A 19,161-nucleotide genomic window follows, 5' to 3' on the forward strand; every position below is an offset into this window, starting at 1 on the left:
ACATCACTGTGTGTCCTGCAATGAAACACTTTTATCACACAGTACCTTCACCATGAGAGCTAATGGAGGAACTTTATCTCAGACTTCAGAACTAGAAATACCTGTGTTTCCCTTGAAAACTGTTTTCTTTCCTAATCTTTTAGATACTGTAAATCATGTAACTCACTGTGCTTTTCCTGTTTGGTGGCCCACCTCTAGCATAAAACATCACAGGATATGTGCTGAGGTGTACAAATCTTACCTAGGGCTTTATTTTCCTCTTTGGCTTCTTTCGGCCCCAATTCACTCACTTAACTTATCCTTTTATAAAGTATTTATTTTTGTACACCAAATCAAATTCTTTGTGAAGTGAAGGGGGTAGGAATTAAACTTAGATTTAACTGAGTAGGTTTCTTCTCTGTTTACTATGACAGAGAAGTAGATAATGTATCACATAATACTCTTTATGAAAGAAAAAAGATGTAGCATTAAACTGGTTAATATCAGTTACTTTTTAAAAATCACTTCATTCACTAACAGTTCAGGATAAATGAAGGAATACTAGGTGTTGAGGACAGTAACAGTACTAAACAACCTCAGACAGAAGGATGATATATTTCAGCTGAAAAACCCAAACTGTCCCTGCTGCTTGCTCCTCTTCATCTACCAGGCAAGCTCTCTGAAGCCGAGTACCCAGCCCAAGGTTCCCTTCATGCGTAACAGAATATGCTCTCTCTAGTTCTTAACTTTTCTACTTTTTATGGCACTATCCTTCTAAATATTCCAAAAGGAAAGATAATCAAGAGTCAATCATTTTTAAAGAATGTTTATTAATATTTTAAAAATTCTCCAGAAACTAAATGAGCAACCTTGACAATTAAATCTGGACTCAACCCACCTCTACTGATCTATCTTCCCATTATATTTTGAAAACATGATTTTCAAAATGTTTGAAATTGTATTACCAAACTTATTCTTCACAGACCAGGTAAGGCAAGTATAAAAGGTAGTATTAGTACCCACTTCAAAGATAAAGAAGCTAGGGCCTTGGCCAGGTGGCTTAGTTAGTTAGAACTGATATGCCAAGGTTGCAGATTCCATCCCCGATCAGGACATATACAAGAATCAACCAATGAATGCATAAATAACTAGAACGACAAATTGACCTCTCTCTCTCTCTAAAAATAAATCAATCAATAAAAGATATAGAAGCTGGGACTCAGAAAGGTTTAAGTGTCTTACCCTGTGTCAAGATCAACAGTGAGTCTTAAGTCTATTGTGACTAAATTAGTTTCATCAGTTCTAAAAAGTATGACACTTTAACTACATCTATCGTCATCTTTTTACTTTAGTTGAAATGAATTATCGATTATGTTTTACATATTGTAGAAAATACCAAAGATATTATAAAAAAAAAACCAAGGCCTTCTAAGAGGTCTACTGGAAAGAAATACCAATAATACACAAATAAGTCTGACATGCAACAAATTAGCGCTACTGACAAACTGCTATGGAAATGACAGTGAAAGTCAATGTGAGTATAGTAACCATGGGAAAGCTTTCAGGAACAGTGGACATTTTAGTCAGTCCTTAAAAGAGACAGGTAACTTAACCAACAAAATCCAGGAAAAAAACATTTAAAGCAAACAAAGCTTGAACTGAGGCTTAAAAGCTTTGTTTGAGGACTGGCGGATGGACTACTATGGTGAAAATGCAGATTACTGCAGAAGAAAACTGGCTCCAAACGCAGGCAGGCAACATCTTCCAGAACCTTTGACTTCTGGGTAGGCAGTACAATCACTGAGGTTTTAAATAGGAAGGTAGCACGATAAGCTGGTGTTCTGTTGTTCTTGTTGTATCTTTAAGAGATCTAATTTTAGGAGTAGTCTCTAAGGAGAAGCACTGGAAAAAGCAGGGAGATCAGTTTGAAAACTACCAGCTCAGGCAAAGGTAACAAGGGCCTGAATTAAAAAGTAAAAATGAAGGAATGGGCACAGAAATTTTAACAAAATAGATTAGACCATCATTCATTCATTCAAAAAATATGTAGTGTCTACCTACTGTGTACCAGGCACTATAGGCAGGCGCTTGGGCTTACAGCAATGAATAAAACAGCAAAAATTCCTGTTGTCAAAGAGCTTATATTCTACTGTAGGTTAACAAAACTGATATAAATACAATAAATAAATTATGTTAGGTGTTATGGGGGTTAAAAAAGCAGAGCAAGGCAAGGCATACAAGGAGTGAATGAGTATGTGGAAGGGAGGGGAAACTGGAATTTTAAATAGAGTGGTCAGGGTAGGCTCACTGAAAAAGTAACATCAGAATGAATATTTGAAGGGAGGAAGTTAGTCATGCAGACAACAGTATTCCAGTCAGAAGAAACAGCCAAGTAAAGGCCCCAAGTGGAAGTTGTGTGGTATGTTTACAGAAAAGTCAAGAGGTCAGTGTAGCAGGAGAGTCACCAAGGAGAGCAGTGGGAAGAGGAGATTGGAGAGGTGGTGTGACCAAGATGTGTGGTCTTGTAGGCCACTGCGAGGACTTAGGGCTCTACTCTGAGAAAAAGTAAAATCACTGGAGGTTCTGAGTAGAGAAGGATATGATCTGTGCTAAAAATTATCACAGGGTTGGAAGACTTGATAATGAGATTGATCACACTGGGAAAAAATGGACAGAGGAATCTCAGTAGACTGCAATACCAGGAACATGAACTGAGGGCACAAAGATACTAATAAATAAAGAATATAAGGAGGAAGAACAAACAAAAACATCATGAGACAATGAAACTCACTTGAAGACACTGTTCAACTTTCCCTAGAAGAGGAATCTTTTATGCTTAAAAGTATCCTTTAAACATCTTTTGTTTATGTAGCCCTTGTACGAACCCAGGTTCCCAGCCTGGGTAGTTAATAGTACCACCTACTAAGATGGGCAATATGAGAGAAGGAGGATTGGGAGAAAGATGAGTTTGTTTTTGGATAGGTTAAGACTGGGGTAACCTGAAACCGTTCAGGTAGAATATCCATCAAGGACTCAGATATACCAATTTGCAGTTTTGGAAGAATTTAGAGCTAAAGACAGAAATCTGAGAGTCGCTAACAGGTAAGTGGAAATTACACAATATAATTGTCTCATTTCTCTTAAAAGTTCTTTTAAAAGAAGTTTTTATATTCCAAAACAAACATATATTACTTACCCTAATTAAAGCCTTATGTATCTAAACCTTGAAAACAAAAGTTCTCCTTTACTGAATCTAGGAATACCTACCAGTGTGTAACCCTCTTCATCTGATTCAGGCTGAGACAAATCAGATTCACTCCTCGATTTGATCAGTCTATAATTTGGGCTTGCATGGACTAGCCGGCTCTCTGCAGTAAGACTTTCACTCCTGTCTCACATGCACAAAGAAAAGTCATTCAGTTTAGGACTGTTAGCGAACATAAAATTTAATGGAACTAGCAGCATAGAGATAATACACACACAATGAGTAGTAATTATGCCTGTCAATGGGAAATCCTGACTCCTGTCAAAGCACAAAGCCCTTCTTAATTACATCAAAATACTGGTGTGCCACTAAATTACAGAGACATGCAAATAACTTTCTATGTATCTCAACTACAGTTGTTTATATGTATGAAAAATTGTGTCTCCTTATTTAATCAGAAATTTATATTTCAGGCTGAAGCAGTATTACTCTTTACGTTACTTTTAATTCATCCTAATCAATTTGCATTTCCTCCTTCATCTCTGTGTTAATTTCAGAAGAATACTTTAACTATGAGAATAAAGCATGTCAATGTATAATGTAACAAAAGGAGAAGAGTAATGTTTTAAGTTTCTAGTCAGTCCCACCTGGTCATAAGTCCACCCCCTTCAGAGGCACTTGTTGAAGGTTGCTGCAACTGTCCTTCTTCCCTCCGCTTCTGAAGCTCATCAATCACGGGACTTACTCCTAATATTAAGAGGGCACACCGATGGATCACGGAGTTGCAGGCAGCTGTGTACACATCCTGACCCTCAGGAAGGTCTGTGCTGACCCTTCGCTCTTGCTGAGACTGAGGAGGTGGATCATCAGCTCGAGCCCCAGACCCTGCCCCACTGTTCATTCTATCTCGATCTCGGCTACGAGCTACTTCACGAGCTGAGAGGAAACACTGAAAGATTTCTGTAACATGCAACACAAAAACAAGGTCTTAACACATGGGGAGAGAAGAGCAAAGAAAATAACAATAAAAATAGTCAAAACATTTGGACCAAAAACCTACTGAAAGACGGAAAAATTATTTTTTAGACATTAAATGCAGTACAGTACTAAGTTAAAATTACATGAAAAATACACATAAAATACTAAACTTTTCATGAAACTTACAATAGAAAATACTCATGCCTTTATAGAATTTAGATTGGATGATTCTATTTCTACTATTATTCATAAGTTAGATCAGTGGTTTTCAAAGTGTGGTCTCAGACCAGCAGCATCAACATCATTTGGGCACTTGTTAGAAAAGCAAATTATCAGGCCCAACCCAGACCTTTTAAATCAGAAGCTCTGGGAATGGACCCAGCAATCTGTGTTTTAATATGCCTTCCAGATGATTCTGAAGTCCACAAGGGTTTGAGAAGCACTGAGTTAGATAAAAATAACTGTGTTCATGACATTGGTATGAAAAATGTCAGTTTACAAAAGAAAAGACAAAATTTAAGTTGTACTACTTATAATGAAAAGGTCTCCTTCCCCTTCCAAATTCCATATTAATACCTACACTAGTTGTATCTTGAACACATTAAGTACAACCACTAAAAGTCTTTGCTGAAACAGAATCTGGTTAAAACATATGGCCAAAGCCCTGGCCAGGTAGCTCAGTTGGTTGAAGCATCATCCCATCCACCAAAAGTCTGTGGTTTTGATCTGTAGTGAGGGCACATGCCTAGGCTTGAGTTCAATCCCTGGTAGAGACATATACACAAGGCAATCCATAGATGTTTCTTTCTCTTTCTCTTTCTCTCCCCCCCGCCATGCCTCCTCCTTAATCCCTTCCCCTCTCTCTGAAAATCAATAAATACATCAGTCTCAGGTGAGGATTCAAAATATATTTTTTTTCTCTTAAATATGTGTGTATATGTATGTAGCCAAATTGCCTCCAGAGTCAAATGGCATCACCAAGAATATCCTATCTGAGACCAGCTCTTCCCAATTTATTAGTGTAAAAAGTCAGTGGTCATACCAAGGTTCTGATGCAGTGGTAGATACTTCACAATAGAAAAGAAGTATTTTGCTCAAATTTGAACTGAAGAGAGTATTCTTAATGGGGAACCAAGGCAAAAAGTTGGTAAAATACTAGATTCATCTGTTAACATGGAAATTTAAACTTTAAAAATGGATCTGTATTTTATAGATTACAACAATATTTCCATTATGCTGTTGAAAGTCCCTATTTCAATAAAAATCAAAGTGACAAATGCAGAGTCCAGAGCTAGAAATACGTTAAAGTAATTAAGAGAATGGTCACTGGGATTTGGGGCAGACCTGGTTCTAATTCCAGCTGCTACTAATTGTGACACTAAGCACACAATTTTGTTCCTTAAACCTCAGTTCAACCATCTTAAGTTTAGGGTAATACCAGAACTCATCTTATAAAACTTCTGCAAGGATTATGAGTTAATCTATGTGAAGCATTTGACCCAGGGCCCAGCATATAATAGGTGTTCAAAAATGGTAGCTACAGATGACTATGATACTTTCTGTTACTATAATTGAGGGTTATACTTTGCTAGTGTTTTTTTACCTTTGGCCTTTGCTTTTAGGAATTCCTAAGCTAAGTTTTAAGTTCTACTGCAAAAAGTTTCTTGAGCCTAGGTTTTTCAATAGTTATTGTCCCTTCCCATCTCCAACCCCCTTTTTCCTCTTATCTTTTCCTCTTGTTTCAATAGTTTTTGGTCTTGTTTTGAGCCATTTCAAGATCATTTTTAGAAGTATCCAGGACACAAACTGGTAATGAAGTGTCCAACTGATTGATATACACAGACAATACCAATACTAAATACATAGCTGGCCATAATGTTTAGACCACAAAGTGAATATACACTTTAACTTGAAATAGCCAAATCACTCAAAAGATAATAGCAAATAGTTAAAAAGCTTTAATATTTCTCTTTAAATATAAAAAGAATTACCTTTAAAAACTAGCTGTAGCCTCAGAATATAAAAGTATGAAAAGTGTTATTTACCCAGTCAATAGTATCCTCATATATATTCTTGCTCCCTTCTGAGAACAGTAGTATAGTCAGTGGGTGAAATTTACAATTTTAGAAGTTCAACATATACAAATAATTGGGCTCTCCTAGTAGTCATGGAAAGGGGGCTCTCTTCCCCACCACACACTGGTTGGCCACACAATGGATAACTGGGAACCCCCGAGAGCACATACTTTGAATAACCTTATGCAATGACTCATGGGCATGATTTCATGTATGAGATTCAGTGGAACTGGTACAGGTTCTAAAAGCCTGCTTCCAGAGCTTTTTTGCCCAAACATGAAATTCAATAACTTCAGAATGGAACTAGCATAGAGCTGAAATGTTAACTAATGTAAATTCAGATCACCAGTAGAATATCAGATTCTTTTAGAAAAACTGTAGAGAAACTTTTGTCTTTCTCTTTCTTCTCCACTCAGTTCCCCTACCAAAAAGAATGGCACGGTGTGTATCTGTAAAGTAAGGTATATACTCACTGCCAGCTGTCATCACTTCATGTTCACGTTCTTCCTCCTCATCCTCTGGCTCTGGATGCCCCTCTTCCCGGTCTCGCTCAGCCTGTTCCTCCATTTCAGCTTCTTCATCAATGGTCCGGGTAAACGCATGCTCCTGAGGATCAACATCTGCAGAGTCTTGGTTTTCTGAGATCTTAAAGAAATGATCAGAGCCACATTGAACATAATTTTCAAAAATTTTGAAAAACTTTGTTAAGACCTTGACTTTTTTATCATGAAAAATACTAATATCAATAATAACATATGAATATTACTACAAAAAAGTCATACTGGAAAAACTGAAAAAATTAAGAATTTATGTATACAAAATACATACAGAGACACCTATATACTCTTTCTTCCTCAGTATTTTTACTACAATGTCCTGTTATAAAGTGGTATTCAAATTGCTACTCAGCTGTAAACTACAAAGCTGCAACTTAAAATGAGTTATGACACCAAGAATAAAAGGTACTTAAAGAATATGAAAAAAAATAAAAAATAAATAAAAATAAAAGAATATGAATTTTGATTCCATTCATCACCCTTAAGTTCTGTATATTATTACTGTCTACGAATGTTTAATAACTCTAATTTAAAACAGTATTTTTTTAACTTTTTGATGAGAAAATTTAAATTCTACTCTTAGCAAATTTCAATTATACAAACATTGTTTTTAGTTTTTTTTTAATTTATTTGGTTTACCCCTGAAAAAAACAAAAATTAGAAATTTAGTAAGAACAATGCTGGTTTTATTTTCCATGGTGGTTATACTATCTAGCAATCATTTAGAGGAAAAAGTCCTTAAAATGGATGTTAAGAGAGTAACAAATACCCTGACAGTACTATATCATTTCCCCCACAAATCTCAGTATAAAGCATATGTAAAAAATTTTAATGATATCTTCAAATACATAAAAAAGTTATTTTGTAATTCATGGCCAGTAAATAATAAGAATTCCATCGAGATGGGGATACCAGTCAGTCTCACACAATACATAAAGTATTATCCCCATATATGTGAATTTCAAATATAAGCCTCAACAAAATGCCAAGTTAACATATTTCATAGAGTTTCAAGGTCACTAACAAATAGATCCACAAATATTAAATAAGGGCATGCTAAAGAGTAATATAATATAAATATAGAGATAGCGTTTGATTTTTAAAATCTAAAATCTGAATAATAGAGTGCAAAGCACCTACTGTATAAAGTTTCAAAGTAAGCATTTCTGAAGGTGATGTATTACACAGGCTTGTACTTTTAAGTTCAGGATCACGTTATCGGGATTACCAAGAACTTTAGAAATCACCTCATTTTTGGTGCATGAATTACCATATTCTGCTGTGTATAATGCGACCCTGTGTATAATGCACACCTACATTTCTGGCCTAAAATTTCAGGAAAAAAAATCTTTCGTTTTATTTTTTAATTCAATTATTTATTTATTTATATTTAGATAATTATTTTTTGTATTATAAAGGAATTTTAGCATTTAGTTTTGAACACATTATGGTATAAGAAATTTTATGTAACAAATAATTACAAAACACAAAAACAGATACAAGGTATTTCAGGTACTACCCATTATAATGAGCATGCTTATTTTTCCCTCAAAAATTTGGGCAAAAAAGTATGCATTATACATGGCAAAATACGGTACTTCTGGAACATCCTTAACAAGAGCTCTCAATCTTTACTCCCAGTGGTGAACAACTCTTAATACTAGAAGGCTTTTTTCTCTTATATTCAGCTAACAATGATTCTCCATTCAATTGTTATCCTTTGGTCCTACCTGCACTCTCTGGAACAGCAAGGAACACATTTATTTCCTCTCAAACACGGAAGCTCTTTAAGTACTTTTAAGGCAGCTATCCTGTCACTCCCCATTTCTTTAGTTCTTATGTAAGATGATTTTTGGACCTTTCACCAATCCAAGGTAGTTTGTTGATATCCCTCATAAATTATTAAATAGGATAATTCAAATGTGATCTGACCAGCATCAAATAAAGGAGTCATATTTCATATGACTTGGACAATTCACTTTGTTATTATCATTTATACAGTCTAAGAATATATAAACTTTCTTACCAGCTTGATAAATGTAGGGTTAAATAAACCCCAAAACTTTTACTTGTCCAATTTTTTTCACTAGAAAAAGAACTGTTCGACATTTTAGTGTACATCTGCAATAAACAAGGTACATTTCTTACTTGATATAAACCAATATGGAGCTATCTCTCACAGCTTGCAGAAAAACATAGAAATTAACTGATTTCCAACTTTACCCATCTGTCTCGTGATGATGACCTGGTCTGAATAAGTTCAAGGCTCTTGCAAGCAAGTAAACGACTTCGAACTTTGTACACACAACGGTACACTTCTGATAAGCTTTTCCCAGGCTGATATCTAAATAAAGAACCAAAATAGAAAAGTTACCTAATTTCTAGCATCATGAGAGCAAATATGTGTCTGAGGATAGTTTTAAGTTACTTGCCGGCTTTCTCCACATGCTTGACTAAGTAAATTTGTGTGTTTCAGAAGAGCTGCGAGAACAAACCTAGACACAGTGTCCAAGAGTGATTCATTGCTTAAAGTTGCACTGTCCCAATCTGAAAATAAAAATGATGAATTGACACTTAAAAGGGTGCAGAAAACAGTTCAGAGGTCATTTTAATAGCTTTAAGTAATCCAACAACTGAACATTATTTTTCTTCACAGTTATTTAACAAATACACTACTAGATCCTACATACTGTTCTGTGTGCTAGTGAACAAAATTGAGACCCTGATCTCATAGAGCTTATATTCTAGTTGAGGGGAGACAGGGAGACAATAAATAAAAACATTAATATGACAGATAAGTGCTATAGAGAAAAACAGAGCAGGGTAAGGAGAACAGGGAATATTGTAGTGTGAGGGGGAGCTATTTTTTCATTGCCTTTTTAGAGAGAGTAAGTGGGGGAAGGGGGAAGAGAGAGAGAGAGAGAAACAGAAACATCAGTGTGAGAGAGAAACATCTACTAGCCTCCCTCTTGTACACACCCCAACTGGGGATGAAACATGCAACCTGGGTATGTGTCCTGACTGGGAATGGAACCTGTGACCCTTTAGTCTCCGGGACAAGGCTCCATCCAACTGAGCCACACCAGCCAGGGCTGGGCTTGCTATTTTATACAGACTGGTTTGGGAAGGTCTCTGATAAAGTTACAGTTGAGCACAGATCCAGGTGAAGTATAGGAAGAAACCACATAGAGACAGTGCCCCCTCTAAAAAAACTAGGGTAGAGGCCCTGAGGTGGGTTCATGGAGGCTAGTGTGGCTGGAACAAAGTGTACTTGCCCAAGAGTGGTAGGAGACATCAGAAAGCTGGCTATGACTAGATCACAGAGGGCCTGCAGGCCACTGCAGGTCCTCTAGGTTTTACTTTGAGGGAAATGGAATCACCATTAGAAGTCCTTGAACAGAAATATGACATGATCTCACTTGTTTTAAAAGACTCATTCTGACTGCTGAGTAGAGAACTTCCTATAGAAATAGCAACAGCAGAAGTAATTATTGCAGTAATTCAGGTGAGAAATGATGGTGGCTCAGATAAAAGTAGGAGCTATGAAGGTAATGAGAAATGGCCAGATTCCATACGTACTTTGAGGGTAGAGCTGAGAGGATTTGCCAGATGTGAGAATATGAGAGAAGTCAAGGTTGACTATAAATGTATTCAGAATGTGGTTGGCGTTTACTGAGACAGGAAAACCACAGAAAGAACACTTTTGAGGGATAGGAAGCTAGAATCGAGAGTCCAGTTTTAAATATTTTCTATTAGATATCCTAGTGGAGATACTGAGTAAACTAGTTAGGTGGTTATATATCTGGCACTTAAAGTCATGAAAGTAGGTATTGGTAATATATGTACATTTAAGTGGGTAAAACATTTGAACAGAAATGAGCACATGCAATTGAAAATACAAATCACAGCATCAGATGATGAGAACCAGTCAGGTGCTTTCTTTAATTCCATGTTAGCAGAGCAGTGCTATACTGTAAAAATGCAATACAGTCAGTAAATTCCAAGTGGTGGTGGGATGTTTACTATATTTCACTCCCACAATGTCTGCTAGACAGACTGTTAATTTGACAAATTTACTGTGCTACTTAAAGGCAAAACAAAATAAGATACCCTTGGCAAATATTAAGTCTCAAGTTACCTTTATTTGTGCTAATCCCTGCTTAAAGCTGCTATCCCAAGAGATAAAATGTAACATCTTGGTTTTTCAGTCATTTCTGTATGCTTAGGTAAAAATTAAGTTCAGATTTACCTATTTTACAAGAGAAAAACTGACAATATAAACATATCAGATTTTAAGTAATTCTTAAAGCCCACAGAGAATCTTAAAATGAGACAGGGAGGGAATCTTAAAATGGTAACATACAAAATTTTTCTGCCTTAGGTTCCTGAGAGACTATCTGTTCAAAGGGACTGACTGCTTGCTATCCTGAGAACTGTGGTGACTTAAAATCAAACATGACCCCACTTCAACCAGGCTAATAATTCAATTTAAAAACAAACTAAAGTAACACCCTTTGCTGTGTTTCAAATGTAGCAAGAATTATCCTCCTATGCAATTTAAAATTTTTATTTAGTCTCCTTTTTATTGAATCTATTGGAGTGACATTGATTAACAATATTATACAACTTTCAGGTCCACAGTTCCACAACACATCATCTGTACTGTGTGTTTACCACCCCAAGTCAGGTCTCCATCCATCACCATTTATCGCCCCACACCCCCACACCCCTCCCCCTACACTCCTCCCCACCTCCAACCACCACACAGTTGTCCATATCCATGAGTTTTTCCTCTTTTTTTCCCCTTTTTGCTCTGCCCCGCTACCCATTTCACCCACTGCCACTGCCAACAGCTGTCAGCCTGCTCTCTACCTATGAATCTGTCTCTATTTTGCTTGTTAGTTCATTATGTTCATTAGATTCCACATGAGTGAAATCATATGGCATTTGTCTTTCTCTGACTGGCTTATTTCACTTAGCATAATGCTCTCCAGGTCTGTTCGTGCTATCGCAAAGAATAAGATTTCCTTCTTATTTATGACTGAGTAGTATTCCGTTGTGTAAATGTACCACAGTATCTTTTATCCACTCATCTACTGGTGGGCACTTGGGCTGCTTCCAAATCTTGGCTACTATAAATAAATAATGCTACTATGAACACAGGAGTGCATATATCCTTTCAGTGTTTCATGTTTCTTTGGATATAATGCCACTTTAAATGTGAATGGCTTGGAAGATCTAATCAAAAGACATAGAGTAGAGCCCTGGCCAGGTAGCTCAGTTGGTTAGAGTGTTGTCCTAGTACGCCAAGGTTGCTGGTTCAGTCCCAAGTCAGGACATATATAAGAAGCAACCAATAAGTGCATAAATAAATGGAACAACAAATTAATGTTTCTCTCTCTCTCTAAAAATCCGTAAAATCAAAAAATTAAACACACAGAATAGCTGAATGGATAAGAAAACAAGAACCATATATATACAATACTGTTTACAAGAGACCCACCTCAGAAAGATACAAATAGACTAAAAGTAAAGGAATGAAAAATGATATTTCATGCAAAGGGAAAGTGAAAGAAAGCTGGGGAAGCAATACTTACATCTGACAAAACAGACTTTAAAACAAAGGCTATAGTATGAGACAAAGGATACTACATAATGATAAAAGGAGCAATCCAACGAGGGGATATAATCCTTGCAAATATTCATGTACCCAACAAAGGAGTACCTAATATGGAAAGCAAATCTTGATGGACAAAAAGAGATAGATGGACAATAACAGAGTCATAGTGGGGGATTTTAATACCCCACTGACATCAATGGATAGGTCTTTCAGAGAGAAAACCAACATGGAAATGGCAGCCTTAAATGACACAGTAGATCAGATGAATTTAATTGATATCTTCTGAGCATTTCACCCCAAAGCATGAGAATATACATTCTTTTCAACTACACCTGGAACATGTTAAGACACAGTCTCAAATTTAAGAAGAGTAACATCGTAACAAGTATCTTATCTGACCATAATGGTATGAAACTACAAATCAATCACAAGGAAAAAAAAACAGAAAACACACAAAAGCATGGATGCTAAATAGCATGTTAACAAACAGTGAGTGGGTTAACAATGAGATCAAGGAAGAAATCAGAAGATACCTTGAAACAAATGAAAACGAGAAGAAAACAACTCAAAACCTATAGGACACAGCAAAAGCAGTCCTAAGAGGGAAATTCATAGCATTGCAGGCCTACCTCAAGAAATGAGAAAAATTTCAAAGAAACAATCTAACTAACACTTAAAGGAACTAGAAAAAGAACAACAAAAAAAGCCCAAAGTGAGTAGAAGACAAGAAATAATAAAGATCATACAAGAAATAAATGTAATTGAGTCTAATAAAAACCAACACAAGCTCTGGCCGGGTGGCTCAGTGGGTTAGAACATTGTCCTGTACACCAAAAGGTTGTGGGTTTGATCACTGGTCAGGGCATGTACCTAGTTGCAAGTTTGATCCCCAGCTGAGGCTCATGTGGGAGGCAACTGATGATGTTTCTCTCTCATATCAATGTTTCTCTCTCTCTCTCTCTCACTCTCCTCCACTGCTTCCTCTCTTTCTATAGTAAAATCAATAAAAATATCCTTGAGAGAGGATTTAAAAAAAAAAGTTAAAACTTACTTAAAAAAATATAAGTGATCACCCATGGCTGGTGTGGCTTGGTAGATTGAGTGCCCACCTGTGAATCAAAGGGTTGCCGCCGGTTTGATTCCATTCTAGGGCACATGCCTGGGTTACAGGCCAGGTCCCCAGTAGGGGGTGTGCAAGAGGCAACCACTCATTGATGTTTCTCTCCTTCTCTTTCTCCCTCCCTTCCCCTCTCTAAAAATAAATAAATAAAATCTTTAAAAATATATATATCTATAAGCAATCAATGAAACCAAGAGCTGGTTCTTTGAAAAGATAAACAAGACTGACAAACTTTAACCAGATTCATCAAGAAAAAAGGAGAACCCAAGTAAATAAAATTAGAAATGAAAGAGGAGTAACAACTGACACCACATAAATACAAAGGATTGTGAGAAAGTATTATGAACAACTGTAAGTCAACAAATCAGGCAATCTGAACAAAATGAATAAATTTCCTAGAAACATACAATCTTCCAAAACTGAATCAGAATGACTCAGAAAATCTGAGTAGACAGATTACAACTAAGGAAATTGAAGCAGTGACCAAAAAACTCCCCCAAAACAAAACTCCTAAACCAGATGGCTTCACAGGTGAATTTTACCAAACATTCAAAGAAGAAAAAACACCTATCCTTCTCAAACTATTCCAAAAAATTCTGGAGGAGGGAAGACTTCCAAGGTCCTTTTATAAGGCCAGCATTATCCTAATTCCAAAACTACATAAAGACATTATAAAGAAAGAAAATTATAGGCCAATATCCCTGGTGAACATATACTAAAACTCTCAACAAAGTATTAGCAAACCAGGTCAAGCGATACATTAAAAAGATCATACACCATGATCAAGTGAGATTTACTCTGGGGATACAAGGGTGGTACAATATCAGCAAATCAATAAATGTGATACACCACACAAATAAAACAAAGGATAAAAACCACATGATCACATCAATAGATGTAGGAAAAAAATGTCCTGGCTGGTGTGGTTCAGTGGATTGAGTGCCAGACTGAAACCAAAGGGTTGCCAGTTAGATTCCCAGTCGGGGCACAGGCCTGGGTTGCAGGCCAGGTCTCCAGTAGGGGGGTGTGCAAGAGGCAACCACACAGTGATGTTTCTCTCCCTCTCTTTCTCCCTCCCTTCCCCTCTCTCTAAAAATAAATAAAATCTTTAAAAAAAAACATATTTAGAAAAAGCATTGGATCAAATTCAGCATGATTTATGATAAAAACTCTCAGCAAAGTGGGATAAAGGGAACAAATCTCAATGTAATAAAGGCCATATATGACAAACCCACAGCCAATATCATATTCAATGGGCAAAAACTAAAAGGGTTTCCCTTAAGTTCAGGAACAAGACAGGCATGTCCACTTTTACCTCTCTTATTCAAAACAGTACTGAAGCCCTAGCCACAGCAATCAGACAAAAAGAAGAAATAAAAGGCATCCAAATTGGAAAGGAAGTAGTAAAACTGTCACTATTTGCCAATGACATGATACTGCATAAAGAGAACCCTAAAGATTCCACCAAAAAACTACTAGATCTGATAAATGAATTCAGTAAAGTAGCAGGAAACAAAATAAATACCCAAAAAGCAGTTGCATTTTTATATACCAATAATAACCTATCAGTAATTAAGAAAACAATCTTATTTATAATTTCATCGAAAAAAATAGGAATAAATTTAACCAAAGATTGTAAAAAGACCTATACTCGGAAAATTACAAGACACTGGAGAAAGAAACTGAAGAAGATACAAATAAGTGGATACATATACCTCCAGACAATTTTTAAAGTAATGAGTTGTTTTTAAAGCCCTTCATTAAAGTTTTGGTCATTTCATACCAAGCATTACAGAATGTTTCCACTATTCAAGCATAAAGTCTAAGATACAGTGTATAAACAATTCAGCAAATGGAGTCATACGATGAGTTTTTATTCATCTTATGTTTACATGTATTTTTTAAAAAGTTCTCACCGCTCTCAATGGAACAGTTATCACCTGTTCTCAATGGAACAGGTGATAATATTAAAGAAAACCTAACTACACATTCCAAGCAAATGTATACACACGAGAATGTCAGAAAATACAACTTTGAAAGTAAACTTTTTTTGTCCCCATTACAATACTTTTATGCCTCCAGTGGGAGTCAACACTATAGAACAAACAAAAAAATGAATGATAAACTGGATGAGATTAAACTTCCAAAGGTATCATCTCACTGGTGTTTTAAAGGTCTGAATAATATGTACCTCATTTCACTTTTATTATACAAAGTACGGTAAAAGGTGAAAATGTATTTACTTTTAACAGTTTTATCACAGAAGAAAGGATATCCAAAGAAATAGGGGGAAACTAAAGATAGGATAAAAAATATATAACATGGAAAAAGACATTTAGGAATATGTGATTCTGAACAATCCAGGTGGCTATTAAAGGGGAAGCTAAAAAGAAATCAGGTATATCCTTTGAAAGCTTGTACATAAAATTAATTAAATATTATAAACTGAAATACCACTACATACTTGCATAGTACTTTACTACTGTACTTCACAGTACACCGTATTTCAAATTGCTGTCTTCACCAGCACTGCAAAGTAGGCAACTATTTTACAGAGGACAAAAATGACCAGGCCCAAAGCTTAGACATCTACATTCACATTATTTTCAGTTCTGACACTACGGTTTGCAAAGGAAAAAGTCCATTAAACAGACTTTTATACTAAATCCATTTACACTGCATGGAATCCTTCAGTAAAAAGATTGTCTCTGGATTTATTTTTTATATAAATCTCAATTGTCCCATAGTGTGTTTGCTTTAAGTGGGATACATGTACATAAAAACAACAACAACAAAAAACCCTCTAAAGTATTTCCCACAAAGAGGAAAAAGAAGTTTTTTTAATGTTATTCGTAAAATATCCTTTCCTACAAAATGTAATAGGGTAAGCTCTATGATTTTCTATTTACATGTATTACATATACAGGGTCCAGCACAAATAACCCCCCTTTTTTATTACAAAGTCTTTTATTACAAAATCATAAGCACGTAATTCTGAAAACAGTATCACACTCAAGCACACCATATGACATTTTAGAAGAAATGTTCAAATTAAAACTATGAATTATTTCACCCATATTATTACCCTACCAACCACACTCAAGCAGGTGCTACTTCTGCTGGACCCTGTATATTAGTATTATGAGCTATCTACGTATTGTGTTGGCCAAAAAGTTCCATTTGTTTTTTTCTATAAGATGGCTTTAGTAGGGCTTAATTGTCTTTAACTTCACCTGAAACAATTTTGTGAAATTGTATTGTGACAGCTGTCATATCAGTGTGCATTTAAAAAACAAAAACAAAAAAACACTGGCCCTGGCTGGTGTGACCAAGGGGTCACCGGTTCAATTCCCAGCCCGGGCACATGCCTTAGTTGCCAGCCAGGTTCCCAGTAGGGGGCACTCGAGAAACACTGATGTTTCTCTCCCTCTCTTTTTCCCTCCTTTCCCCTCTCTCTAAAAATTAATAAATAAAATCTTTAAAAAATAAAAAAAATTAAAAATACATCAAAGTTGGTGAATTTTTGTGTAGCTACTATAATATTAAAGATGGAAGAAAATATGCAACATTTTCAGCATATTATGCTTTATTATTTCAAGACAGGTAAAAACACAACTGAAACACAAAAAAATATTTGTACAGCATATGGAGAAGGTGCTGTGACTGATCAAATGTGTCAAAAGTGGTTTGCGAGGTTTTGTACTGGAGATTTCTCACTGGATGATGCTCCATGGTCAGGTAGACCAGCCAAAGTTGACAGCGATCAAATCAAGATGTTAACTGAGAACATTCAACGCTATACCATGCAGAAGATAGCTGACGTACTCAAAATATACAAATCAACAAAGTTACTGGTAAAAGTGAAAAATGTGTCTTTTATCTTTATGGAAAAAACCATATGGACTTTTTGGCCAACCCAGTATTTATCTCCTCTATCCTCTTCATCTTACCTTTACTAACAGCATAATCCTGCATGCTGATCCAAAGGCTTCGTGCAGGCTCTTTTGAACAACCCAATGCCAAGTCTACATAGACAGCAATTTCAGGCCGCAATTTGTAGTCAAAAGGCTTCTGTTCTTCATTTCCCGAAAGGGCTACTTCTAAGAGGCAACTCATACATTTATCTAAAAACAAATTATTTGTTATTAATTTTAAACCTCATAAATTTTGGTGCCACAAAATCTTACCACATTTATTTAATACATATAAAATGATACATTTCAAACCAGTTTTAAGTAGACGCTACAAAGTTCTTTAAAGTTTCTCAACTAGAGATAGAATGACCCCTTCCATCTTCTCCAGGAGGAAGTGTGACAAAACCCCAGGGAGGTGTTCTGGCATTGCAGTAGGCTGGGCCTACACGTGCACCACCGTCTTATACAACAAAGAACTCTCTTGTACAAAAACAGAATGAAATCTTCTTTGAGAACATGTGACCACTGGAAAAGACACTGGACAAGAATTTCTTCTTTTTTGTAGACAAAGGGAAAATAATCAGTTAAGTATGATTCAAGAGAGATCACTGATACCGTGAACATTTGTTCAGCTGGTTCCTATCTTTTCAATGGGACGTTTGGTATTCAGAAGTAATTTTCCATTTAAAATACAAATAAAACATTCTCTAAATGATAGGTTCTTGGGCTAACACCAAAAGTCAATTTAACCCGTAATATAATTTAATAATCAGATATTTACAATTTTACAAAGGACAAATACCCTTTCCTAATATATTTTATAATATAAAAACTGAAAAATAACATTAAAACAAAAAGTGATTTTATTCATACTAAAGGCCAATTAACTGAGTGAAGTAAATATAACAGAAATATGAGGAAGGTAGAGATATAATTGATACTTTTGTCCTAGGAGGACATCTGGGACTAACACAAAATTAAATACTGATAGCACTGTTACCATCTCTTTATGATGTTAAATCTCTCTTGAAAAACCATAATTCTACTTTTTTTTTGAGACATGAATCATAAAGTACCAGTCTAGCATTCATCAGCCATGGTCAGAATCACCTTCTGGTTCATAAATGAAATAATGAATATACACTCCTATTTGGAAGAGGAAGAAAATATTCAACAGCTCTCCTCACTCCACTCTCCATCCCTCCACCCAAGAGCAGAATGTGTGATTTTTGTCTTAGTTTCTACTTTGTTTCCCCTCTTGAGACCTCTTGAGACCGCTTAGATTGAGATTTCTCTTAGACTTCCCTTCTTGGACACTCTCTGAGTCTCTTTCTCTTATCAGATAATAATGAATTTTTCATCTAATATGACCACATAGGCTATCAAATCTAACTCACTATTTTATGGATTAAAATTAGAGGCCCAGAGAGATTAAAGGACCTATCCTAGATAAAACAACTAGATCATCCGTTCAAGAACTGGAGAAATCCTCATATTCAGAGAGCTAGCTTAACAGCAATGTAGACAAATGGAAGATGAGGCAGAACAAAGGAATCCCTAAACAGAGAGGAAAAAAATGAGAAATCACATAAGGTAACACCAGCATGAAAGCAGACCAGGGCAGGAAGACGAGGAATGCCACTTACCTCTGAGAGGTGTTTGAAAATTGGGCACTGGTATGGTAGGTAAACTTACAAACCTTTATATTCTATA

The 19,161-nt window shown here is 35.9% G+C and overlaps 1 protein-coding gene across 10 annotated transcripts in view; it reads right to left on the minus strand.

Moving 5' to 3' along the window:
* Nucleotides 1–19,161, minus strand: part of HERC1 (HECT and RLD domain containing E3 ubiquitin protein ligase family member 1) — a 183,532-nt gene that overhangs the window by 84,317 nt on the left and 80,054 nt on the right. For 8 of the 10 annotated variants that reach the window (XM_045201604.3, XM_045201605.3, XM_045201610.3 and 5 more), the window contains 6 exons: nucleotides 17,485–17,658; nucleotides 9,227–9,341; nucleotides 9,018–9,138; nucleotides 6,711–6,882; nucleotides 3,832–4,171; nucleotides 3,247–3,367 (listed from right to left, as the gene is read on the minus strand). In XM_045201604.3, coding sequence (XP_045057539.2) covers nucleotides 3,247–3,367; nucleotides 3,832–4,171; nucleotides 6,711–6,882; nucleotides 9,018–9,138; nucleotides 9,227–9,341; nucleotides 17,485–17,658 — 1,043 coding nt within the window. The remainder of the gene's footprint in view (nucleotides 1–3,246; nucleotides 3,368–3,831; nucleotides 4,172–6,710; nucleotides 6,883–9,017; nucleotides 9,139–9,226; nucleotides 9,342–17,484; nucleotides 17,659–19,161) is intronic. The other 2 variants (XM_024567643.4, XM_045201606.3) reach the window with 1 other exon arrangement.

The sequence above is a fragment of the Desmodus rotundus genome, chromosome 7 (assembly GCF_022682495.2).
Source record: "Desmodus rotundus isolate HL8 chromosome 7, HLdesRot8A.1, whole genome shotgun sequence".
NCBI classification, from domain to species: domain Eukaryota; kingdom Metazoa; phylum Chordata; class Mammalia; order Chiroptera; family Phyllostomidae; genus Desmodus; species Desmodus rotundus.